At 42.5% G+C, this 27952-nt stretch overlaps 1 protein-coding gene across 3 annotated transcripts in view; it reads right to left on the reverse strand.

The window, feature by feature from the left end:
- The window catches only part of MAP7D2 (MAP7 domain containing 2), a 75603-nt gene extending 49667 nt beyond the window's left edge, over positions 1-25936 (reverse strand). For all 3 annotated transcript variants that reach the window (XM_042868302.1, XM_042868301.1, XM_042868300.1), the window contains exon 1: positions 25861-25936. In XM_042868302.1, coding sequence (XP_042724236.1) covers positions 25861-25903 — 43 coding nt within the window. In that variant the 5' untranslated portion in view covers positions 25904-25936. The remainder of the gene's footprint in view (positions 1-25860) is intronic.
- Positions 25937-27952: the final 2016 nt, after the last annotated feature.

A 27952-nucleotide genomic window follows, 5' to 3' on the forward strand; every position in this document is an offset into this window, starting at 1 on the left:
CCCTATAAAAAAGTTAACAGGCTTACTACCATAACTTACACAAAGCTAGCCTCTATAGGAAGATCAGTGCACAGAGCTCTGTAGGTGCTGGCTTTCTAGACAAAAATATATATACTTTACACAGTAAAGACATCAATATTTCAAGATTATGCTTCTTGCCGGCAAAGGGTTCAGTACGAAGCACTGTCTGTTATATGAACAATCAAAGACTACATTAGTCCTAATGTTTCTGTGTGTTGGTTGGTTTTGCTTATTCATCTAAACCAAGTTAGATTGATTTACAGGATTAAAAGCAAGCAGTAAGATTGAGGAAAATCAATGTTTATACGCATGTATATAGATATATGCCCCTTCATAAATATATATGGCAGAATAGTTAAATAAAATAAACAAGTTAAAATATTGTTCCAACCATGTTAATAAACAGAAGGACCTTTTTAAAACACTGAAGATTGAACTACAGGCTTACTGATCTCTTCTACCCTTAACACCAGACCCAAGCTATAATGCTCACTAATCTGCAACGTTATCTCAAAGTTCAGCAGGAAAACCTGGTCACACCAAAACCTGTTTCTCCAACACAGCAGTGCCCTGGCGCTTTTCACCTCTGGACCAGGATTGGCCTCTGTGCAGCACAGAGCACATTACAGCCACAGGAGGAGTTCTGTGGTGTAAAGGACAACACACAAGATAAGATCAAGTGACGACTGGATGTTATACAATGTTGATTTTTTATTTTATTTACTGAAAAAAAAACATCAAGCTGTATTTATATGCACATGGAGAACATGGGTTTCTGGTAACTCTGCCAAGATGACACTTCAGTGTGATTACACCTATTTATTAGCCTAGTGGAATGCTGCTGCAGAGCGTACTAGTACTTCATGCTCTGTTGTTTATCCTGATCTTACGTAGTTTTTTTCTCACTCTTTATTTAAAATAAACAAAAAAAAACAGATAAGAAGGAAAGGCGCTGGCACAGCTGCCCAGAGAAGCTGTGGTGCCCCATCCCTGGAGGCGCTCAAGGCCAGGTTGGATGGAGCCCTGGGCAGCTGAGCTGGTGGGGGGCAGCCCTGCCCACAGCAGGGGTTGAGGCTGGGTGGGTTTTAAGGTCCCTTTGGGCTGCATTCCACGCATCTCACTCCCACAGCCCCCTTCAGCTTCAAGCACAGGCATCCTATGCCCCTTCCCCAGCACAGACAGACTGAAGAGGCCCCTGAACTGCCATAGGGCTCCCCAGCACATGCAAAACAACACAGAGGTTTTAAGCATACCATCACATTAAATCTCATTCTAAAAATTCAGTCTGGCCTATACAAACAAGCAGCAACACAGTACAGAGGGATGAGCACACATGACAAGTGAGTCTCATGGTGGACACAGACCTGCAGCAAGGCCACAGCAGACCAGACACAAGCAGGCAGCCTGACCAAGCCAGCCAAATCATCTGAAGCAAGACTAGGAGCTTCAACAAATCCAAACTTTTCACATTTTGTCATGACAGCAATGCAAAAAATCACTGTTCCTTTTCTTTAAATCACTATTAAGGCAAGACGGACTTCAAACCAGAGTAAAGAGGAGCATTTGCTTCCTTACTGTAGCCAATTCTTTCCTTCTCATTTGACTGTTTACAAGTTGCAAGGTTATAAAGCATAATTTCTTCCAATATACCTTACAGTAAAACTTCCTCCTACCTCAACCCAGTAGTAGTAAAATTAAAAAAAAAAACAAAAACAAAAAGAGAGACAATCTAAGCAAACCAAATGGATTACAAAAATTATAAGACACCAATTTTTAAATATTTTTTGTTGAACTTTACCTAGGTCCCTCTACTACATTAACTTGGAAAATAGGTCCACTCCTCTTTTTTGAAGGAAGTTTGACCAAAGACATTTCAATATTTTATAAAAAATGTTACAGATCTGTTCTTAATCTGAATCAAAATGTAATACACAGCTTTCATTGTAACTTCAACAACATTTTAGAAATCAAAATAACATAAATTTAAGTAGAGATGTAAAATAAAACCTCAAGTGTGCTGTTAATTTTAAAATGAGTTAAGAAATTACTCAGTTTTCCACTTTCTTTCCTCTGAGTTGTCTGAGTGGTTATTTGGCATACGTAAACACCCTTACTAGCGACCTGACCCAAACTACCGCCACTTCAATGCAGTGCTCAGAAAGTGATGTTGAAGGTTTGAGAGCAAAGCTTTTTACAGATACAAAGAAGTTCCAGCTGATAAATGGGGAAGGGTGATGGCTCAGAGTCCTTGCGGGCAGGCTGCGGGCACTGCAGGCTTTTCTCATCAGCTGTGGAAATTCAGCAAGCACAACAGTTTGGAAAGCTTCTTACTGGTTCAGCGAGCAAAGGGAGCTAACACACTTCACAACCCCACGTTAGCAGCCAATTAAAAGCTTCACATTATCACATCACCTCACTGAATGCAAATAGCCAGGAACACCGAAACTTTGCAGACCTCTTTACAAGATCAGATAAAAAAAAAAAAAAAGAAAGAAAAACAACAGAGTACGTACAGTTCAGTTCCCACAGCTATCATTCCAGCACAGACGCACACACCCCTGAGCATCTCTACTCAAAACAGACACTGTTTTCATTTGATGAATACTGTGATTACCTTAATGTAGCTAATTTGGGGTGAGCATGTACAAAATCCTTTAAAAAGAAAGTTGCCTCTTTGCTAAGTAATGTTTTTGTAGTACTAACTAGCCTACTTCTGTCCAACAACCTCCCTTTTGCAGTTCTCATCTATTAAACATAATTACAGCAGAGAAGATCACTTGGATGCTAACACTTCTACACTACAATGGCTCTGAATCCAGTGAGAAAAAATAGCTGTCTAATATATAACACAGAGCATTATTCTCCTATGGTAATAAAGCAATTAAACTACGTACATTGATGTACTAATAAGCAACACGGCTACATGCCTCTTTAGCGTCACAGTGGGGTGAGAAACTGTTGTACCGCAGTCATTTCATGAGGATCCAAACAGGTGGAGAGGAACTGGGCCAGTGTACAGCAGCTGAGCAAGATGGTATTTTTGCTAACTGCCTTCTGGTGCTGCAGAATCTAATTTCCACCCAGAAAAAAAAAAAAGTTGCTTGGCAAAATTTAGTACATTTCTACATATGCCTCAGTGAATGGTTTTGAAATGTGGATCACACCTATTTGTCTCATGAGCTTTTGAATATTGATTTAGGCAAGTGGAACTTGCCTTGGACTCCATAATTAAGAACTATTACAAGGCTGATCAAATAATACAATTAAAAAAATAAAGACAAAACATGAAGTCTCCTCCAATTCTTCCATTATCTCATAAATAAGCAGCTTGACATAAGGTATTCAAGCTGTTAGGGAATTTATTTATTTGTAAATGACAAACCAATCTCCCTGTCAGTCTAACAGCTTTTCCTAGGGAGTCAATTTACTTAAAAATAAATTCAGTCATTATCATACTGAGACAGAATTATTAGATTACAAATGTAGTTGCATTCTGAAGCATTGCAGTCATGTGAAGAGATTTCTATAGAAAAAAAAGTTACCTAAATTTAAAATTAAGAGTTACGTTCAGCCTTTATCAGATTTGCTTCTGGGAGTGGCAGTCACAGAACCGTAGAATCATCAAGGCTGGAAAGACCACTAAGCATCTACTCCAACCACCAGCCCATGCCTGTGACTGCTCTAGACCTCTGCTACATGCACCCTTTTCTTGAACACCTCCAGGGACAGTGACTCCACCAACTCCCCTGGAAGCCTGTGCCACTGCCTCATTACTATTTATGAGAATAAATTTTTCCTTATTTCCAACCTGAGCTTCCCCTGGCACAACCTGAGGCCGTTCCCTCCCATCCTATTGCTGTTATCTAGGAGAAGAGGCCGACCCCCATCATGTCACAATCTCCTTTCAGGCAGTTGTAGTGAGTGATAAGGTCTCCCCCAGGCCTCACTTCTGCAGACTGAACAATCCCAGTTCCCTCAACCGCCCCCCATAAGACTTGTGCTCCAGACCCTTCGCAGCTTAACTGCCCTTCTCTGGACACATTACAGGGCCTCAAAATCTTTCTTGTAATGAAGGGCACAAAACTGAGCACAGCACTCAAGGTGCGGCCTCATCAGTGCCAAGTGCAGAGTGGGCACGATCACCTCCATGCTCCTGCTGACTGCACTATTTCTGATAAAAGCCAGGATGTCATTAGCCACCTTGTCCACCTGGGCACACTGCTGGCTCATGGTCAGCCAGCTGTCAACTAACATTCCCAACACCCTCAGCTGTATGCCCTGCTGCAATAGTGCTTGCATTAAAATTGCTTCCGTGAAATGTGTAAGTATTCACCTATTCAATCTAGCATTTCACTGTTAGGTACATACAGTACTGGCACCAATGAAACGGAAAACAGAATGAAACATCAGAGTCTCTAAGGACAAAGTCCATGTATCAGAAAAGACCCATGACTGGGTGCTTTGGTGCCAAGTGATGACGTTCTTCAGAGAACTGATGTAGATTACTCACCCAGCAAGTCTGTCAGACATTCTTTGAAGCGGGTTATTTGAAAACACAATTTTTTTTTTTTAATTACTTTTTTTTTTTTAAGGCTTATCAAGAAAATTTTCATCCTACTCACTTTATCAAAGTAGCTTGAAGTAGAAATATTTGGCTCAGGGAAGAGAATTACTAAATTTGTACATGCATGTGTGTGATCCTGAAGCTCCAAAGCACCAAAGTATGCTGAACCAAAAACAGCTCAAACCTCCACGCAGCAGACAGCAAATGGAGATTTCTATTTTAATGTGTACATGTGTGCATGGCAAATCTCTCAACTTTTATGCCTACCCAGCTCATGATTGTGCAGGGAGGGACGGGGGCACCATGTCACGCAGTGGGAGTCTGCTGGAGAATGAGGGTACCAAGGAAATTCTTTTAATGCAGGATACTTGGAGCCTCATATCCAGCTTCGTCACATCTTGGTATCATCACTCCTCCCATACTATGGACAGGGAACAAAAAGGCTGAGTACCTGACAGGGCACAGCTCATGCCAGCAGCTCTGTCTGGCAGCTGGGAGGGAGGTGACAGCACAGTTCCAGGAAGCTGGAGGCAGGTGCTGGCCTGCCCAATTTCACACTGCAGCTGCACAGACTGACAGGGCTGACTTAGAATTTTGTCTACCGCTGGAATTTGTTCTAAAATACAGAATTATGTTACAGGGTGACAACTAGCTTCTTTGAAACCATTAAAATCTGTAATGCTATTCTGACAACAGTATTCTAAAAATATATTGCTTACAAAGGTCAGCAGGTAAATCAGAATCAAGGGCTTGCAAGGCTCTGCAAGGCAAGGAAGAAGGGCAACTTAAATTCACTTTATTTTACATGCTTATAATGCTAGTCTAGCAATATTTGAGAACACTGCAGTGCATGACAACAGAACACACAGCAGCATACTCTGACATCTGCACACATCAAACTAGACTGAGCTAAATGTTTCGGCATATGAAACCTAGCAAAGAACATGATTTCAGTGGTCTCTAGAGGCAAAAAAAGCTTTTAAAAAGGAAAACAGAGGCAGACAGTGTATGTGCAAAGACTGAGTTAAGGCATTATGAAGGTTTAACTACAGGCTCTTGAAGTTTAGTTTTCATTCTCTGCAATCACTCAAGCCCTTGTTCAGAACATTTTACAAAACAAGTCAATCTCTCAGAGTAATACTGTGGAAATTCCCTTAATGTGCACATCCCAGAGCCCTGGAGGGGTTCAGAGTGCTGTGACTTTACTTTCCTAAAGGTGAAAAACCTCAGTTCTTTGATATTGCTGTGCTCCTAAATGTGCGGTTAACAGTGACTCTTTGGCAAAAAAAAAAAAAAAAAAAAAAAAAAAAAGTCAAGAAATAATCTACGGCATCATAAAAAGAGCCTAATTTAGCAGAAGCTCTAGACCAAGGTCAATCCAATCAGACTCAACAGTCAAGTCCAGGCTGGGCAGGAAGCTTGCTCAGGGCTGCAGAGAGACAAATGGGATAACACACTACAAGGAGGGTGTGAAACACTGCCCTCTGAGATGTGGCAAAGCAGGGAAGGGATGCCTCTCGCTCCTTGTTTTGCCCAAATAGGCATTCACAGAACAAGCAAAAATATTATCAGGGAGGTTAGCACTTTAGATCACATTTTCCACTCCCATTTAGCTGACAGAACATTTATAAGACAACTTCTGTATATCAAGAGGGTATTAGAAAAAAGGAAGTTAAGCTAACATACATATAAATGAGATTTCTCTTCATTCAACACAGGTCAAGGTCTTAAAAAGGGCAAATACCTACGAAGGACTTAGGGTCTCTGGTTGATGAAAAAACATGAGCCAGAAGTACACACTTGCATCCTGAAGACCAATGGTATTCTGGGTTCCATCAGAAGAGGGGTGGACAGCAGTGACAGAAGGTGATTGTCCCCCTCTACTCTGCCCTTGTGAGGCCCCATCTGGAGTGTTGCATCCAAGTCTGGGGCCCCTAATACAGGAAAGATACGGAGCTTTTGGATAGGATCCAGTGGAAAGCCACAAAGATGATTCAGTGGCTGGAGCACCTCTCCTATGAAAACAGGCTGAAGGAACTGGGCTTGTTCAGCCTGGAAAAGAGAAGGCTGCGGGGAGACCTCACTAAAACCCATGATATTTGATCCCCACCAGAAACACCGTTTGCCTTGTTTGATTTACGAGGTCAACAGAGTAAGAATGAATAGCCTTTCAGTGTGGAAACAGGAGCCAAGAACTCTGACTTGTCTTTGGGAGCGGACTTCTGTTAGGTTTACACACAACAACATGCAAAAAGGCAAGCTGGTGTATTCAAGCACAAATTACATATACATCATGTCTATCCAGTGAGGTTATGCTTCAGCAACAATGTTACTAGATTTTAGATTATTAATAGGAACAATAACATCTTTCTCAAAAATCAGTTTCTGAGCTTCTGAGTATTTCTTAACTTCATATTCTTATCTACTCTAGGATTTTAAAGGACAGCTTAAGAAGTTCCTTTGAACGCAAGCCAATAATAAGTAATGAATTTTCTGCAGTAGATTACATTCATATCTGATTAAAATGGAAAGTACTGGATAAGTAGTACGCGAACAGTCTTTGTACAATTAAGTTTTCACTCTCAAAATTACTAATGGTTTTAACTGAGAACTGAAAATCTCCACAAGTCTACACTATATATATACACAAAACTGTATGATTAATCTGGAGCAGGAGAAAAAGTACAAGGACAGTAGTCCTGTAGACTTTACAAAAGACAGTAGAGTTGACAAAGTTTTCCTTGTTACGTATTTTCTGCAGAATGTTCAGTTTCAAAAAGAATTGGCACTTCACACTTAAATAACTGCTTAAGGTGTTCATAAGCCTTTTTATCATATATACCAAATTCTGGACAGAGTTGAAGTTTCTTAAATTATTTCAAATTGTCACTGATAATTCCAACACAGACTGTGCATTTATTTTCCAAATACTGCATGTTTCAATAGATGAAGTAATCATAAACACTTGGTGACTTTAAAAACAAATGAAAAGAAGTTTCACTTGTGCATATTACGTAAATATCAATTCTCTAAGTGACCATGAAGAATAGTGGTGAATTAGAACAAAAGATTGATCACATCAAAGGCCAGCAGACACCTCCCATGTTTGATACGCAGTGAACAGGCACTTTTACACATACGGCATTCAAAATCCTGTGATTTTAACTTCTGTGACTTTCTTTACAATGCCTTCTGGAAAAGAAATTTTATTTCCTTTTTTAAAATCAAGCCTTCTGCCTGATTTCTGTGGTGCCTTCCAGTTATTGTCCTATAGGGCAATCTGAAGAATGGCATCCAATCCATCACTCATGTTCACGTCACCGACTTTCATATCTGCTCACCAGTCAAGCTACAGACCAAAGCCATTTGATATTTGTACCCAATCACTTTTTAGTTCAGCTATTCTGTCTACTGACTAGAATTACATGTGCCCAAGTCAGACCCAGAGCACATGCTCCATGACAGAGCAATGTCCTCTTCAAGTCCTCTTTTCATTTTTCTTGATCACTGACATTTGAGAACCTTTCGCCTCCAATACCCTAATGCTAACAGCTAATCTGCAACACCTCACTGCTTCCACTTGCCTCCTATAAACATTAGTCCCCATATACAGTTGTACCTATTGAGGCTGAAACTTGTCTGCCATTTTACTGCTCCATTACTCGCTATTTTTTCTAATCAACTTTAGTAAATGACTCTTTACATGATTATTTTTAGCACCATATCAACAGAAAATACCATCCCTGTATTCACACATATCTCTACACCATTTATGAATTCTCCAGACAGCATAGAGCTTTCAAAACATTTAGTGTCTGATGAAGCATCCTACAAGCATAGGGAGCATCCTGCAAGCGTACTTCTTCATCTGAACCACTTCACATATTTGCTGACATTCTGTGAGAAGTCCAACTGGTTTACAAGATAAAACTTTTCCTTACAAAATGTGCACAGGTTTTTCAGAGTGTATTTTGTCTAGCAAGTTTTATGCTCAAAAGCTTTGATTTGCCACTCTTTAGTTCTCTGCATCACTTTGAAGCCTTTAAGTTGGGGCTAGTTTCCTCATAAAAAATAATTTAAGGAATAGATCACTGTGAGAGAATCTTACAGATAAGAAACACCCCCTAAGCTCTTCCACATTGAGCATTGATGCAAATAATTAAACTCCAATGCTGCAGCCTTATGTTTCTTGACTGTTGCTTTTACACATGCACTTTTTAGCAACCTGCCACATAGTCTGGCAGGCTTGGTGTAACGGGGTGGAATGGGGGGAGGGGGAGGTTGTGTTCACTCTTTTTTATGCCTTTAGCTGTTTGCTCCTCAAGAACATTTGCCTTGTCATATTATCATTTTATTTTTAACGTTCCAAAGATTTTCTCCCATTTTCTCATTTGGATGTATTTTCCCCTTATCATTCCGTTTCCAATAGCCTCCTTTCTTATGCTGTTTAGCCACGTTTTATGTGTCCATAGAGAAACTGCTATTTTCAGATTATATTATACAGGTGTTTTTTTTTAAACTCAAAGAAAAGAAAGGAATAAGAGAGTGTATTATTGTAAAAAAAAAAAGAAAAAAAAAGAAAAAAAAAAGTACAAACTTTCACACTGGGCTTAAGTGTCATTCAATTCTAATATGGCATTAGAAATGGCATGACAATGGCAGGAAAACTGGTCAAAGCTGAAGTATTATCTACATACTTGGCAAACACCAGGGGGTAGCAAAGGAAGGAAGGTTTAATTTATCCAAATAGAATTTTGAAGTGTTATTAAGCCAAATCCTACAGCTGCTAATGAAAGCAGGAGCCAGGAGAAGGGGTACAATGAGACCTAAACCACCATCTGCACGGCTGTGCTTACACAAAGGCTGAAACCTCAGGCTTACAAGAGCAGAGCATGCTTACTGCAAGCAGGAGACAAAGCTACATCTGCAAGGCTGCAGAAGGCTTGCAGGCAGAGAGCTTCTTTCACACTGCTGACAGGGCCTGACTGTACAGATCTGATGTCAATTAGAAAAATAGAAGAAAATAAAATAGAAATAAAATATAGGTACCTATATATCAAAATATAGGTATTCTTTCTTGTTTGAAATGTGAAATCTATTCCCTACTTAATAAGTAGGCTGCCCAGAGAGGCAAGGATGCCCCTTCCTAGAGATGTTCAAGGCCAGGTTGGATGGGGCCCTGGGCAGCCTGATCCATTACTAAATGTGGAGGTTGGTGCCCCGGCCTGCGGCAGGGGCATGGGAGCTTCATGATCCTGGAGGTCCTTTCCAACACAAGCCATTCTGCAATTCTGTGTTCCTATGAAATGATCTCAACAATGTGGAAACCACAGGATCCTCTTGTTCCAAATGGAAAAATAAGCTCACATCCTCTATAGCAAGCATTCACATAATAAGCAACAGAAACATGCACCAAATATCCAAGTCAAATAAATGGAATTAATACAGTTGGGTAAGTTTTAGTCACCGTTAGGTAGACCTGTATCACACACGCTTATCCAGCAACCTTTTCTTCTCACATCTGTGTGCAATTAAACAAGAAAAATACCCTACATGGAGCAAGAAGCAGTACAATCAAAACAAAAATCAAAAGCCTAAAGCTTTGTGACTTGTAGAATCAAAATTCTTTCAAACCTAGGCCCAAATGCTGTGCTAAATGGTAGACACATGAAAATCCAGGGAAACCTTGGTACCTTGCACAGATTTTTCTAAAACATGTGCAGGCAACTCTCAGGATTACGTTTGTCCCATGTTTTCCAACTACTTATATTGCCGAAGCTAAAGCATCATAAACAAACACTACTGGCTTAAGTTGCAGACATTGTAACCACGATGGTTAGAGGCAATAAGATGCACTACATAAGGAGCAGTAATACTATTTTTGACTAAAATAAGCATCTACTTCATAGTCAGAGAAGGGACTGCATGCTGAAAATTTTTTTCAGGACACATCAACAAAATCCCCCATCTGCCTATGAAATCTGCCTGTCTTTTTACATCAAAAAGGATGACTTTCCAGCTAAGGATTATAACAGAACACCCTAAAATGAGAGTTTCCAAGAAATCAGACTGTCTAAATTTTTTTCATTTCATTAAATAAATATAACTATATTCTACACCATCAGCCTTTGTACCTCAAACAAAGGCAGCATTCCTTCCCCGCAACAGAAACAGATTTTGAAGCAAATTAAAGACAGTATCAAGACTTTGAAAAGACTGGGGGGAAAAAAGCCAGTTGAAGCATCTTAGCTTATGAAGGAACTATAATATAAGGCACATCGTTTTGTAATTATCTCCTTAGACTGATAAAAGATGCAGCCTCAAAATCAACTGCAGCAAAACTGAAACATTTAAGAAAGTAGAATGCCCAAAATGGATGAAGAGAACCTAACTCTAAATGTAATACCAACAAAACTGTATTTGATGACATTTTCTTTGCCTAATGCAAACCTCTGTAAATGCTTATCAGAAGAAATCATTTCTCAGGAAAGTCACTTTACAACAAATTAGTACAATAGTAGTACCAGCCTTCTACTATATACTTTCAGGTTCAGGATTTGCTCAAACTGAATGCTCAAAACAGCATGAAATAGACAGCAGTCGAGCCCTGTAAGCCTTAGAAGTAAAACCAAGGAGACCTCAGAGTTTCCACAGTTTAATGAAAGCAGAGTAAGAATGATTCTTGAAAAAGGTCACTGTCAAACAAAAGCAGTGCAGTAAGGGCATCATAAAGTAAAACACCTGTGAGATGGGAATAAGCCTCTTCTCCTGGGTAACTAGCAATAGGACAAGAGGGAATGGCCTCACAGGCAGCTGGGGAGGACCAGGATGGATATTGGGAAAAACTTCTCAGAAAGAGTAAAGAGGCAGTGGCACAGGTTGCCAGAGAGCTGGTGGAGTCACTGTCCCTCGAGGTGTTCAAGAAATGTGTGGATGTGGTATTAAGGGACATGGTTTAGTGGGGTAATACTGGTAGGTGGACTGTTGGAATGGGTCATCTTGGAGATCTTTTCTAACTTTGGTGATTCTATGACAGAATATTAATGCCATTATCCTTTTTCCCCCCACAGCAATGAAACTCACTCACACAGAACACTTCAAATAAGTAAGTAAATGAAATGCACAGAACCTGCAACAACTAAATCCATTACCAAAGGATGAAATATGATCAGTAAGAACAAAGCAAGGACTTCATTGAATTTCATTTTTCTTTCTATTTACATGCAGCTTAAAAGATGTTTAAAATCACTTATCTAGTACAGGTTCCAATAGACAACCTCACACCTTGATTTCCTTCCAAGATAATTCATCAGGAATGAGATGTTCCTTTTGAAAGAATATTTCACAAAAGCAGAGATCTGATTGAAAATAGAAGTCAATATCCAATACCTTTATCCACTTCCACACATAAATAACCATCTAATGGGATCACTAGGAAAAATCAGTGAGTTTCTGTGCAATGTAAAGACGTTTCTTTTCAGAATAAGAATACATAAGGAATTTGTTTATTCTTTAACTGTATTCTCACAATCTTTTGCAGAGACCTCATTGCTCTCTATAACTTCCTGAAGGGAGGTTGTAGTGAGCTGGGGGTCGGCCTCTTCTCTCGTGTCATTAGTGATAGGACCAGAGGGAATGGCTTCAAGCTACGGCAGGGGAGATTCAGGCTGGACATGAGGAAGTATTACTTTTCAGAAAGGGTGGTCAGGCAGTGGAATGGACTGCCCAGGGAGGTGGTGGAGTCACCGAGCCTGGAGGTGTTCAAGGAAAGACTGGATGTTGTGTTGAGGAACATGGTTTAGTGGGAGCTATTGGGCATAGGTGAACGGCTGGACTGGATCATCTTTTAGGTCTTTTCCAACCTTGGTGATTCTATGATTCTATGACTCTTTGGTCTTTGACTCACATTTGACAAAAATAAAGTAAAATATTGATCAAAATTATCTTCCTCTAGATTTTTCCCATGCTAACTGTACCTAATCTTCACAAAAGTTCTGTCCTCCTGACTGAACAGGAAAAAATCCTGTCCTCCTCCTCTAAGACAGGAAAAAATTGTATTAATCCATCCAAATGACCCAACATCTATGTTAGTCAATATATCATACTCAATGGTTTTTAAAAATAGTTATTTCCAACAACAGGAGTTGTACAGTGGAGAGGACAGGCACATAAACAGCAGAGATAAGATTAAAATTTGAGAAATTCAAGGTTATACTGCTGTGCTTCAATGCAGGTATTACGCTACCTTCAAGAGTTACATGCACATATATTATGAACTCTTGTGCAAGAAGAATTGTAGATAAGCTCTACAAAGTGGTAACAGATTCACTGCTTGTTTACTCCTCTAGAATTTCTCAGAATGTTGGCACTGAAAATAACAAGCTTCATTCTTGCTTTTTAATCAACATCTCTAAAAAAATACATAAGCCCACTTACTTTGCATTGCCCTCCTTCCACCCCTCTCCTCCGGCCCCCCGCCCCCCCTCTTTTTCTTTCTTTTTAATTTCAATTCAAGCTCTTTGAAAAGCTCTGTATCCTTATAGCCAAGTCATGGTCACTGATTAGCAGATGTACCATCCTTGCAAATCTCAAGCCTCATCACGTAAGCTAAGTAGTAATGACAACATCAGGACAAATGCTGAGTTAGTGACTTGAAAAAATGATTAATTTTTACAGTAGAGTAGTCACACTAGGGGAAAAACATCCATGTACCTTATAAAGCTTTAATTAAAACAATACATTACTCATTACTGGTAACAAATAGCTACAGCTATGTCTTGGTAGTATAAGCTACACAAAGAAGCATGAGCTCTAAGTAAGCCTTTCAGTGTACACAGTTTCCCCACAAAAAAACCTCGAGCATGAGCTTTCTACCGCCTTCATATTTTGGACAAGAAAAAGCTCAGGGGAAACGTTACTGCTTTCTACAATTACCTGAAAGGAGGTTGTAGGGAGGAGGTGGTCAACCTCTTTGTCAAGATGACAGTGATAGGATGACAGGGAATTGCCTCAAGTTGCACCAGGAGAGGTTCAGGTTGAATAATAGAAAAGATTTATTTGTTATATATTAGAACAGGCTGCCCAGGGAGGTGGTTGGAATCATCATCCCTGAGGGTCTTCAAGAAATGCAGAGATGTGGCACTGAGGGGCATGGTTTCTAGAGCAACAGCAGTGATAGGCTGACGGTTAGACTGGATGATCTTAGAGGTCTTTTCCAACCTTACTGATTCTGTGATTCATTCACTGACACTGTTCTTCAGAGAATGGGCAGCTGCACAGCAAAAATCACTACACGATTTGCCAGAACTTGCCCATGCACACCCAGAGCAGAGATTCTGTTTGTTTTCAGGAGGACCTAAAAGCTCCTACAGAAAAAAATAAGAGTGAATGGACTCCCTCCTCATTTCCCACCACAGAGCTGCATATGCTATGCACGTTGGCTAATCAACAGTTTATGTGGGTCAGCATTTAAGAGTTATGTTAAAATAGAATTAAGAGGAACATAAGAAGAATATCTTCTTATTTCTTTTCTTTATTTCTTATTCTTCACATTTAGTGTGAAATGCTACAAATACAATTTTTTTTTTAAAAATAGAGGTTCTGCATAACTGCCATGAGATAAGGCTAGCTCCATGCTGCCCTGCAGCTCTGTCCCCAAAGGGAAGCCACTGCAACACAAGAGGATGCTCGGTGTCTCAGCCCTGTTTGTTCACGCCTATACACCTACTGCTTCCACTTCCACAATCAGGCAGCCTGTTTTCACTACCCCTGCCAACACCTCTGTGGAGCCCATCCAGCCCCTGCCTCCACTCCCATGTAAAAGGACACAGTTTAAAATACCTCTGCATGCAGTTGTCTACTATGGTTGCTCTGCTTATCAAACATAACTGCTACATGATTTTCTGTCAACTATAAAGGTAAGACACTAAAGAAATAAGAGCAAGTATCCACCTCTCTCACTAGCTTACATACGCACCCAGGAGTCGCTTCCCTCTGGCTCCACGTGCCTATGCTCACACATAGGTTTGCTCCTCCTGACTATCACTGCTGCTGTGCCAAACATTTTAAAAAGCACATGCCTCATGCTGGAAGTACGGCATTAAAATAGCTGCTACTTCTCTATACCTAACAAGCTATCTGTGTAAGAGACGAAAATCATAGTATTTTCACAGGGAGAAAACTTTTAAGGACAAACCCCGCCATAGCTGTGACACAGCCTTAACTTATTATTATTATTATTATTAATTTACACTCCCCCGCAGTTTTTAAGAGTGACAAAGCAAGGCTGAAACAAATAATAATTTTGTATGATGGCAGTTGTACATGGCCTTGTCTACCCGCTTCCCTTCAAATAGAGGAGAAAAAACTCACCCTCAAGTATGCAAAGCTCTGATGGAGGGTCCTAGTTACAGCTCCCGGTGAGAAGTACAGCTCAGCTTAGTAAGCCACCTTTCCTCTTTTCACAAAGCTACAGTAGATCCTTAACTGTCTTAGTAACTTAACAACCAAAGGACAGCATGTGGGTACGAAGAATAGAACTGGTGATGCTGTAGGAGGCAGCAGGGCCTCTTCTGCTCTCTCCTAATGTCTTCCATAAAAACCTTGCTGAGAAACAACAAAGTTCAGCTCCAGGTGTGCCCATAAGAAACATCTCAGCACTTGCTAATGGCATTACAGATTATGTGCTTCCTCCAGCGAGCTCACATCTGATGTTTTTTCCCCAACAAAACTCTAAGCAAGGAAAGTGGGGACTGTACCATGCTATCCATGGAAGCCATCCATAGAAGCTACAGCTGGTGAGCGGTCTGGAGCAAAAGTCTTATGAGGTGCAGTGACGGTTCAGTCTGGAGAAGAGGAGGCTCAGAGGAGACCTCATCACTCTCTACTGCTCTGTACTGGATTTACTTTGCTAATTTGGAACTGCACTGATTAAGCCAACAAACCTATAAATCAGGGTTGTTAGATTATGTGAAATTAAACCCAAACAGCAGTAGGTTGGTCACAGACACAAAGGAAGTAAAAAAAAAAAACCTATACAGAAAATGGTATTGGTAGAAGCAGAACAACAGCAGCTGTTTATTCCACACCTTGCTCTGAACCCTCAGGGGTTTGGCTTCAGCTCATCCAGTCACTGCTTCTTGGAGCAAACCCAGAACCCCTCCCAAGATAAATGTCACACCTCAATTCCCGCCCTCTTTGACAGAGCTCACCTGGGCCTCCACAGCTGCACGCAGCTGCCCATGTGCCACGAAGCAGGACGTGGTGCTCCTTTTCCACAGAGATGGGGGGAGGAAACTTACATGTTTATACTATCATCCGTACATGTCATTAAAAGAAATTACCTGCCCACAACCCTTGCCTTGCTGGAATGGTACGCCCAACAGAAGCAGAGGAAAGAGCACCTCTGGCAGAGGGCCTCTGGGAGTATTGAGACAAAGGCCAACAAGGAGAGCAAAGTTCAGGGCACACCTGCACAAAAGGAGGCTGCTGCGATCGTGCCAACAAACCACAGCTCTGCCCAACATAGTGAAGCTGGAAGTACCACTGGCAAGGAACTATGTGCTCTGGTAGCAACACTTCACATACAGAGATGAACCAAAACAGATCTGGGGCTTGAGAAGCCTGCCTGCCCAGAGCTTGAGAATAGGGGTAAGGATGGCTGGGTTTAATTGGCTTAAGTAGCAGAAGTCAATGAACATTTTAGAAGGCAAAGAGAGGAATCAGCATGGCAGCAAGAGCTGCATCCTCCCCCATGCCAAGGGAGAAGCTTGGAGGCAGGCTGAGCTACATGAGGCCTGCGCAGTGCAAGAGACTGTGCGCTTGGACTGGCAGCAGGAGCTGGCACATTGGGAGCAGCAGGTAACTTGACAGAAGGGTACAGGCTACGTAAACACACACCCATCATAAACACTTTTGATTTTAGTACCATTTTATTGATGCACACAGAATTTATGGCTTTTAAGACAGCTACCAACAGCTACCATTGAGAAATGAAAAAGATATCTGAAGAAGTCTTTGCAGACTGAGGAGCAAAGTTGCTTCTGCTTAGCCAAACCTAGCATCAAGAGCCAGGTCCTGAGCCACCCTGTCTGAGCTGCACTAGAAGAGGCTTTTGCTCCACAAACCTGATGCTGTCAGCTCTTATGAGCTTGCATAAGTTGCACAAAATTCCCATGCTGCAAACTAAATACTCTACTTTTGTATTCCATTCTACCTCCACCTACACGTAGGTAGAAATTGGGGTTATTCTGGCAAGGCATAAAACAATAGACTGGACTACAGAGCTAGAAACAAAGGATGGGGGCTGAACGTGCTCAGCTCTAGCTGAAAGTAAAGCTAGTTTTTGACTGTTGAACAAGTCTTCTTTATTCTTTTAATATTTCTGTTTAATGGGACTTCCTCAGCTCTGATTTTATGAAGGACTGTACAATATAATCTACCTGAAATGCTGCTACTTAGAACCAACTCCAGCAGCTCTCAGCCAGTAGGTCTAGCAGTCAGAATTCACATAGGACTTGTCCTATGTGCTAAGTCACCAACAGTAGTTTTGATTGGAGCTTCTCAAGATGCATGCATCACTAAAAGCTATCTGCATTAATTTCAGTGCAAGATAGCCATCAGAATAACATCTTGAAGATCTCTCCCCTCTACTCTCAGTCTGTAGCCTAAGGAAGCATATCATACTGCAACACTGGTTAACTGATAGCTGCTCTGAAGACTAGGAAAATGCTCCTCAGCCTGTATGTTATTACTTTTCATTTTCAAAGAGTTCTTTGATATGGTGATTCTCTGTTTTTGAACTGTCATGCCTGAAGCAGGGGGTTAGACAGCAAGGAATGTGATTTCTTTCTGCCTCTTTCCCCTTCCCAGTCTCCTTGTGCAGCTGTCACAAAGAAAAACTATGATCTGCTTCATCCCTTCAGGCTCCCACTGAAAGGCAGGTGGGCTGGTGAGAGGTCAGTTCCTCTGGAGCCCACCTGATGGGTGCAGCCTCCTCCCTGGCCTCACACTTTTCACTTCCAAGGCTGGATGGAGTAAGATCCGCTCCACTGGGGCACAGGAATGAGTACAGCATTGAGTACTACTACAGACCTGGAAAAAGGAGCAAGACAGAGCATGGGAACACATCCAAGTCTTCTGGACTGGTTTCTGTGGGACATATGAAGCACACCATTTGCTTGCTGCAGTCTTATCCTCCATCCCCAGTGCTGTCTTCTCTGGAGGCCTAAAGACAACACAGCTAGGAGATGCTGGCTCTGACTAAGCCCATCCATCCTTAATGACCTCATAGGCAGGTGTGTGTGGATCAGAACAAGGAAAGACATTAAGAGGAGAAAAAAAGCCATCTTATAAGAAGCTCAAGAGTTAATCCAGCAGGTTGTCAGTTCACCAATAGCATAAGCTCATCATTAGCAGCAGCTAACTTGGCAACAAGGAATTTGTACAGTGCAAGGGTTTTACACACACACACACACACACACACACACACACACAGAATTTAACAGTCTTCCAGGAACACTTTAACACTGTAAACACTTTCTGAGTTGCTGCATGGCCTGTAAGCCTGTCAGCATGCTTTAGAAAGCACTTGTCACAAAGAACACTGGCTCTATGTGAAGACTTCCTTTACAATCTTCAGCATTACAAAAATTGGATTTGAAAGTGGATGTGCTCGTACTGCATAACATGACTTTCAGTTCCATTCACGCATCATTTAAGCAACTTCACTGCAGATTAAATGCATTAGGATCCAAGGCCATCAATTCTTTTTGAGACATTCTTCAAAAGTATGAACTTAAAGGAAGCCTGAATACAGCCAGTGATTACAGTATAAGAAAGGAGAGTACCTCAGAGTGGGAGGACATAAATCAAAACACAGGGAAAATGTATCACAAAGGGGAAATGCAAACCTCACCTTTGATTACAAAATATATTATGAAAAACACACTCTTACTCTTGTTTGTAAATAACTGAGCTGATTACACCAGATATTTCTGTTTCACTTCCCTTCTGTTCTGTAACATCACAGAATCCATTCTCTCTGCAAAATTCCCTCTTTTCTAAAGCATATCTCCCCTGCACATCACCCAAACATTTTCACTCACTGCCATGACCTTGAGAACCTGCAAGCCACCATCCTCCTCAGAGCCTGATCCACAGCACATTTAAGCCAAAGGAAGGTCATCCTTTTATTACACTGCACCATTAAATCACTTCCCATGACTGTTGAAAATTGCCCTGTTTACTTAGAACCACAGCACTCAGTGTTACTAAACCCAAGAAGCATAATGGAAATACTTACATCTATTAATAGGCCATTAAGGGTAAGGGAAAAGATGCCCTGTGGCTGCAGCACTGTACTAAAAGTCAAGACACCATGAATAAAGGTAAGGCCCTACTCCCATTTCCCTGTAGGACAGTTAAAGGAGAACCAGTCCATCAACTATTTATTTTGGAAACAATGACTAGCCTGTCTTTTTATCAGCATTTCAAGATCCCAAACAACACGAGGAGAAAGGACTGTTCCCACTCCACCAGGGAAGCCCTGACGGAGCTGAGCCATCAACTTGTACCACCCTGGTGAGGGAAGGGAAATTAGCAACCCTTCATTCAAATATTCAAAAGACCAAAGTGATAATGTGTGGGTAAACACTGTAATATCATCTTGTTCTCCTTCCCAGGACTAAAGGAAATGCTTTTTGGGTGTGATTGCCACATGGTCTACTTAGTGGAGTAAAAAGAAAAGAAAAAATGAAGTACTTAAAAAAAAAAAACAAAAAACCTGAGAATTAGTTAAAATACAATTAAGTATTGGAAATTTATTCTAACTAAATAATCCAGGCTAGTTTGCACATATGAGAGCACTCTTGGTTTACCAGTCAGGGAAAGATCATTCCTACACTCCTTCTGTAGCTAACAAACCCAGACATGCTGCACAGCCACCAGCAACATTTGCATCTGTTTTAGGATCAAAGCCACATTAAAAACTGCACTACTCGACCACATCTCCAACCAAAATTAATTGCAGACTAGAAGTACTTCAATGAGTGTTTTGCTGAAATAAAGAATAGATCTGCTAGCTCCTGCTTGGCACGAGGCGAGTAATTTGATAATTCATATGGATTGAACCAAGCAAGGCATTCTTCCAGATCCTACTGAACTGAAACAAAACCACAACAAGCCCTCCAGCATCTGGCATTACAACAGACAGAACAATCAAATACAGTAAATACACTAACGTCACTAGCATTTTCTTAAAGATTTTTAGGATGTTTTCACAGTGGCATCCACAGACTGATACGTATGGTTACCACGTATTTTTAACCAGCACAACCTTTCCTATATTCCTATCAAGACCTCAGATAGGGATGATAAATTCTAGGGCTTTGTTTTATTCATCTAAGTCAATACAAGAAAAAAAAGAATCTATAAAAGAAACTACTCAGCAAACAAAGACAAATTGATTTATGAAGCTCTGTAAATTCCCTCCTAAAATGGTTGTTAAGCACTGGATCCACGTGGCACTAAGGCTGTGGGGCACAGCATCCGTCCCTCTGCTCATGCATGCGGATGCACCGATGTGCACGTGGAGGAAACAGGCAGAGAGCTGTGACATGGAGGACCAGCTCAGGAAGTGCCTCAGACTTGAGAAGCCCCTTAACAAAACCAAGTTAATGTGCATCCAGTGTGCCCTCCTCTTGGAAGGCAAATGCAAGCATGCAGGGATGACTTACAACACGGTTGTAATTATTAGTGAAGGGGTGACTTCAAAACCTTGAACAGTTAGTGTCTATTTCTGTACTCAGCGTACAAAGAAGCACGTGTTTACCAGTTTCCAGAATGCTAGAAAAAGAGATCTAAATATCTATGACTGCTCCAAGCATCTACTTCTGTAATAGGGTAAAAAAAAAAAAAAAATGAAAGTTCAGCAAAGGTGAATGCTAAGATGCAGAAGGAATCTCTTCTGTTGAATCACCACAAGAAATTCAGATTAACACTACAGTTCTTAAATTATCTCAAATGACAGAAGCACATATGTGTTGCACTGGCACACAAAAATCTGCATTTTCCATATTATATGTCTATTAAGAGCAGTGAAACATCAGTAAATAGTGTTTGCTACTGGCAGTTTTATTTATTTACCAAGAAAATAACATGCAAGCAAAGTGACAGCAGAAACTCCAGCACGTGGAGAATCACAAAGGGCCTGAAGCATCTCGCTTATGAGGAAAGGCTGAGAGAGCTGGGACTGATCACCATGGAGAAGAAAAGGCTGAGAGGGGATCTTATCAATGCTTACAAAAATCAAAAGGATGGGAGTCAAGAGGATGGGGCTGGGCTCTTCTCAGTGTTGTGCAGTGACAGAACAAGGGGCAGTGGGCACAAACTCCAACACAGGAAGTTCCATTGGAACATGAGGAAGAACTTCTTTACAGTGACGGTACCAGAGCCCTGCAACAGGCTGTCCAGAGAGCTGGTGGAGTCTCCTTCCCTAGAGATATTCAAGACCTTCCTGGATGCTTTCCTGCACAGTCTGCTGTAAGGAACCTGCTTCTGCAAGGGGATGGACTCAATGATCTCTAGAGGTCCCTTCCAGCCCCTGTGGTTCTGTGAGAAGTTGCTGAAAGCAGTGACCTGTAGGCAAGCAGCAACACTGCAGGCCCCACAGGAAGGCCACCAGTCACTGCACTCTGCGCACGCTCATGGAAAAGCAGCCAAAGGGCAACGAGGAGCCTGTACACAGCCTGCTGTTAATCCAAAGGTCACAGGAACACTGCATTGATCACAACAACGCAGATATTTCATTTTCAACTCCAGGAGGACAGTCTGCTTCCCACTGGTCAGGGAAGAGGCAACACACATTAGGGCAGCAGCAAAAAGCCTACAGACACTCAGGTGCCCTAGGATTTATGCTTCTAAGCAGTTTGACCTGGCATTCGGTAAGCAAAGATATGCAAACAGTACAGTAAATAAAACCAACCACAAACTTGACAAGATTTCACATCACAGAAGAGATAAATATTAAATAGTTAAGCAGAAATGCTGACTAACGTGGATCATTAATTTAGAGGGAGAAAATGAAGTAGGGTAGTACGGTTAGGTTGCAATTGGACTTGATGATCTTTAGGGTCTTTTCCAACCCGAGCAATTCTATAATTCTATGATTAAAGAGGAAAACTAAGATGTTACCATCAGACATTTTAATACATTGTTTCATTGCATGTAAAGAAAGTCTGAGAGGTACATGCACAAAAGCAATTCCACCTGAAACATTTTATTTCATAATAAAGCATTCATAATAAAGAGCATAAAGGGGAAACTAGCACGTACCATATCCTTACATACACTGCCTTCAATTACAGAAAACACAGGTAATGCATCACACTGTGATAGAAATATCAAATACCAGTCAACTACAACAAAATAACTCAGAATTTAAACATCATAAACCACGGTTAAAGAAATCTACTGTGGTACTGAAAGAACTCTGCTTTTTATTACTGCAGTAACCTTAGCCGGCTACAGCTATATTAAAAAAAATGCTACCCAAATTCTTCTCTCAGCCACAGTGAGATTCACAGGAAAGGTAAAGGAAGACAGGCAACACAATTGCATTTAGGAAACTTGCAGACCCTTGTCATTGCACCCCAGCATACGCAGCTGGGTTAAGCGCAGAAGTGAAAACCTCATAAGACTTGAAGTTATCAGGCTGACAGCAATTGTGAGAGCCAGCTAGAGGTGAAGGATGGGAAGCAGGAACATGACTTGAGCTACTTACTATTCAGTACTGTTAACATTCACACAGTTTGCATTAATTTCCTGAAGAGCTGTATTTCTTTCATAGACTCGTGAAGGTTGGAAAAGACCACTCAGATCATCTAGCCCATCACACCAGGCCCATTAACCATGCCCCTCAGTGTCACATCTACATCTTTCTTGAACATCTCCAGGGAGTGTGACTCCTTCACCTCCCTGGGCAGCCTGTGCCACTGCTGCACCACTCTGAGAAGCTGTTTTTCCTAATACCCAACCTGAACTTCCCCTGGCACAACTTGAGGCCATTCCCTCTTATCCTATCGCTGATGGCTGTGAAAAGAGGCCAACCCTCACTTCACCTCAGCCTCCTTTCAGGAATCAAAGAGAGAGCAATGAGATTTCCCCTAAGCACCCTCTTCTCCAGCCTGAACAATCCCAGTTCCCTCAGCTGCTCCCAATAAGACTTGTGCTCCAGACCCCTCACAGCTTCATCACCCTTCTCTGAACACACTCCAGGGTCTCAACATCTTTCTTGTAGTCTTTTGCCACATCGTAAGATCCCCTTATCTACTGAAGTTCTGTAGAGGCAATACGTTTCTCCCACCTACACCACATAGGCAGAGATAGACTTAAACTGCAAACAGCTGCTTCCAAAATCAACTGAGCAGCTTGAGCCAGGCATCGGTATGGGGCTGAAAGCTGCAAAGAAAGCCGTGTCAGGAGCTGGTGAAAAAGTCCCATTCATAAGGGCTGGCCAAGGCAACTGGAGCCACGGGGGAAAACACACAAAGGATGAAATATTTTCTATTACCTCAATACTTTAAGAACTATCCAGAATTAAAAGACTTGCTTTTACTTTTCTATAGACCTAAAATGCATTAGTAAATGAATGACAGATAAGAGGAAGATATTGAAAGCATTCCTTGCTGTTTTTGCTCCACACACTAAGAGACCAATAACTGTGAAAGCAGTAATTGTATTTTATTTATTCATGAGAGGAAAACAAGCCTTATTCCATCATTCTTCATACAGTATCAACATGTAGAATATATACTTCTATTTACATGAAATATGTATAGGCTCCTTCAACTAGCATACCCAGAAATGATTCCTTAATATTAAAAAACAAAATTAAAAAATCCCTGATGCATTTTCTCTGCTGCAGCCACCAAAGCAAAGGCATCTATGTGATGCTACTCAACAGCACCTTAGAAGCACTATGAGCGCTATCAAGTCCCCAGGTGTTTCACACTCTTACCACACACACTTCAATCAATGTCACCCTTTTATTTCTAAACACTTCGAGTGCAAAGTGTTTGCACCGCAATTCAACAAAACTTACAGAGTAAAGGCAATGACCTTTTTCTGTAGTCTTCTTTTATTTCTTCTGTTTTTTTTTATTAGATCAACAGAGTCTGTCCGATGTTATGATATTTTAATCAACAGAACACTAACCTTGAGAGCATGCAGAGTACTGAGCTCCTCTGAACAAAAACCAGTACTTGCAAAAGGTAACGTTGCACAGAGAGTAGCACATCAATTAAAAGCATACTGTATGGTTTAAAGAAATCAGCTGGAAAAGCATTGCTCTTAAGAAGGAAAAAACACACAGTACTTTGAAAGAAATACATCTATGTATTCCTTTCACACACTGGGTTATGACTTGCAGTCTAAATTGACAACGACATGTAGCTTTCTCTTAGATCCTCTTAGGGCTGACCAAAATTTTCTATAAGAAGAAAAGAACACATTTTGCTTTGCAAACCAAAGCGCTCAGTATTTCAATCTCTTAGAAGATGCATTAAGCAAATTTCACCAGGTAGCAAAAGGAAGATCAGCAATTCAGTATGGAGCAGCTTGTCCTTCAAACGCTATTTAGTCATTACTGCATTACTGTTACTACAGATGGTAGCAGCAATAACACCCACAGTTTGGTGTCACCTAATTCTTTGCCTTCCCTTACCCAAAACACTCCTACAATGCCTTCCCAGGCTGTAGCATCTCTGCTGTTTGCTGCACAGCTCAGATTTTCAGTCAAGGAAAGAGCTCCACATCTATTGCTTGCACTCCAGAATTTTGCTCCTTATTATCCTCATTGAACAAGTCTCCTCCCTAGCAGCCAGGAGATGCAAACTATTCCCCTAACGCAAGCATGTTCATTTCAATTGGATTTAGGCAGATCCGGTCCACACTGCAGTCTGTGAAACATCCTAAGCACACACTGGCAACTCTTCCCCAGCACACTGTATCCTATCTTCTATTAGCTGGTTCAAGTTAAAAAAAAAACAACAGAGCAAGGCACTTAGGCACTGGATGACATCTGCCTTGTGCCTGTCCCATAACATGCCCCATTTGATACCATCTTCAGTTACACCATATTTTCTATGGGTTCTCAGTTTCATATGCGGGGTGAAAAAGGGTCTGTATAGTCTCTGGTACATAAGGTAAAAACAGGAAAACACAAGAAGAAAAAAGTCCCTGTTAACAGGGAAGAATTCCTTATGCTTTAGAGTGGGAAGAAACTAGAAATATAAGTTCTCAGCATTAGCTGTTTTTCTCCCAAGTGACCGATGGGGAACCAGAGACCTGAAGGCTGGAGGTGCACCGCTGCTCATCTGCAGTGGTGATGGGCAGGAGAATCACAAGTCCTGGCTCTGACACAGTGTGACCTCGGGGCACTTCAAGGCTTGCATCCAGCTTCCCACTCAATACATTTGGGATAACAGCGCTTATCTCCCAAAGCAGCGGTAATGCTACTTTTAGAAGTTACACTAGCTCAGGACAGAAAGGAAATTAACTCTCCTTTCCGCCCATGCTATGGACGGATTGCTCACCACAAAGACCAGGCCCTGGATCAGGTGAGTAAGGTAAAAGCTCATTCCTTAATCACCACCCATCTCACACGCTGAACCAGGGCGAGGCCACGCAATCACTGTCACGATTCCATCCGACGCACACCCACAAGCTGAAGCGTGACGGTGCCCCCGGTCCCCGATCTCTGCCCCACTTCTGTTGTCTCGTTGGTCACCCCAGGGCACGGGGCTCACAACCCCACAGCCGTGCCAGCCCGCAGCATCGGGAGGCGCTTTGGTGGAGCCGTGCCCGCCCACGGGAGGCACTCCGCTCCGTACCAGCCCGACCAGTTTGCCTCCCGCCTTGGCCAACCACCGCAGGCAGGCCCGGGCACCGCAGAGAACTCGCTTTATGCATCGCTCCCTACTTTAGGGCAAACCAGAGCCTCCTCCCTCCCTGGCAGCAGCGCCAGCGGTCGGGGAAAATCACAACCGCACACGCGGCCGGCCCGGCTCACAAAAGCCGCCCATGGCCAATACGTGCCGCACCACGCAGCCGGCACCTGCGCCTCCGAGGAACCCCCTCCCCGGGCCCGAGATGGCGGCACCTGCCGGGAGGGGAGCGACCCTCGCCGGCGCTCGCGGGGTTCCCCGGGTTGAGGAGGGCAGCGGGCGAGGGGAGGGCGCCGCCGTCCCGGGCACCTGGCAGGGCCGCGCTACGCTTACCTGCCGCCCGCGGGGAGCCCCGCGCCGCCCCCGGCTCCGCCATCTTCCTCCGGCCGGCGGTCCCCACCGACTCGGTTCGGCGCTTCGCTCCGCTCCGCGGCGCCCCGCGGCCGCCGCACAGGCGCACTGTCCGTCCGGCGGCACCTGACTCCGCGCGGCGGGGAGGAGCGGGGTTGGGCGCGGAGGCGGCTGCTTGGTGCCGTTCGGTGGCGGTTCCCGCCCCGCCAGGTATTGCCTCCGCCCCGCCCAGCCGAGCTGGGGGTCTACGGGGTGAGGTGCTGCGTGTGTCCTCGGGAGGCCCTGGACGAGCCGTGTCTTTGTTCGGGTCCGCACATAGGTGGCCTCGCTATGGGATCGTGCTTAATTTCAGACGAGGCAGGGGATTGGAGAGACGTCTTTTTATTTTCATACAATCACAGCAGGGCTTGGGTTGGAAGACACCTCAAAGCCCACCCAGCCCCAACCCCTGCCGTGGGCAGTGCTGCCCCCCACCAGCTCAGCTGCCCAGGGCCCCATCCAACCTGGCCTTGAGTGCCTCCAGGGATGGGGCACCACAGCTTCTCTGGGCAGCTGTGCCAGCGCCTCACCAACCTCTGAGTGAAGAATTTCTGTGTAACACCTAACCTAAATCTCCTCTCTTTCAGTTTGAAACCATTCTCGTCCTATCACTATCAGACCATGTAAAAATCCGCTCCCGTTTCTACTTATAAGCTCCCTTCAAGTACCGGAAGGTCTTTTCTCCTAAATATTTATATGCTCAAATCATCAAAAAGACCTAGAACTTTCAACACGCTACTTACAAATTCATTGTGTTCCTGCCATCTCAGCCTTTGGAAACACTGGAACACAGGTCATCACTGTTATTCCCATGGCACTGCCTGAAAGCCCTATTAGAGCCCACTTTACAGCCAAAGATTGGCCAGCAGTTATGTCCCCACTGTCTTCTCATCCAGCTGAAAATTCAGACCGCAGTCAAAAACAAGCAGAGGAGGAAAGAAACTTTTTCTTTTTCTTTTTTTTTTTTTAAGCACTTTCTTTGGTATTCCTGCTGTGTCTCGATGTAAATAGAGCTTTCTTACTAATTGCAAATTATTCTGTTGGGATTTATCCTTCATCTCTGCATTCAAGAGCTGTTCCTGTGTTTGGGTGTGCACATCCCACCAGGGAGCTTAACCAGGCAGATGTGCCTTTTGTTGGTGCATATGGCAGTAACTATTCCCAATGTCACCTTACCAGTTACAGACTCTATTTTAATTGTATATTAATGTCAAATCTTAACTATTTCAAATGACATTTCTCAGGCTACGCTTCTATCTGGGTGATTACAGTGATTATACCTGTTTAGGGATGACATTGTACCACTTTGCTCACATTATAAAAGAAAATTCTTACATATTTTATTGTAGGAGTGCCTCCTGTTTTCCAGGGCCTCCTTTGGCAGTGCCTTCAGAATGAAGGATTCTCTGGGAACCTCAGTTTGTCCTTGTGGGAACAGCTGGTCCAGCAGCAATTGCATAGGCTTGGTGTTGAGTGAAAGGAAATGAGATGAGTTTCCAGGACTGGAAATTAGTAAAACGGGACACAGATGCAGAAGATACAAGGAACAAGGATGAAGAAAAGTAGCCATGAAGCTGGAGGAGGGGATATGAGCGCACCTGCTGGGATATTTGTGCAGGAGCCAGGGCTGGTGTAATGGTACAGACAGGGCTACAGGAGGATGTGCCCTGGGGAGAGTGAGCTGGCTCATGCTGGCTGCCAGCCAGTTGTGAAGCCCTTAAGTGTGTCCCATGGAAACGTAAGTAGTCTCCTATGCCGTAATGTCTCTGATGGCTGCTCACAACCAGGCCAGCATTCAGCCTGAGAGCTGTGCGATGAAAAAGAAGAGATTTTTAGAGAAAACTTAAGAAAGCACCAAGTGAAAAAAAAAAGAATAAAGCAGCAAAGATAAAAAGCTCTTCTTCAACTCTGTAAGTTATGTGATGTGACTCAGTCTTTAAATCACTTTCTCTATTTTTTCCCCAAGACTCCTGCTTCATTCTGTGCAAAGGGTGGTGTTTAATTAATATATAGTTCTTCAGTGTTTGTGTTCATT

The sequence above is a fragment of the Lagopus leucura genome, unplaced genomic scaffold (assembly GCF_019238085.1).
Source record: "Lagopus leucura isolate 7727_CA_CO unplaced genomic scaffold, USGS_WTPT01 Super-Scaffold_100001, whole genome shotgun sequence".
NCBI lineage: Eukaryota > Metazoa > Chordata > Aves > Galliformes > Phasianidae > Lagopus > Lagopus leucura.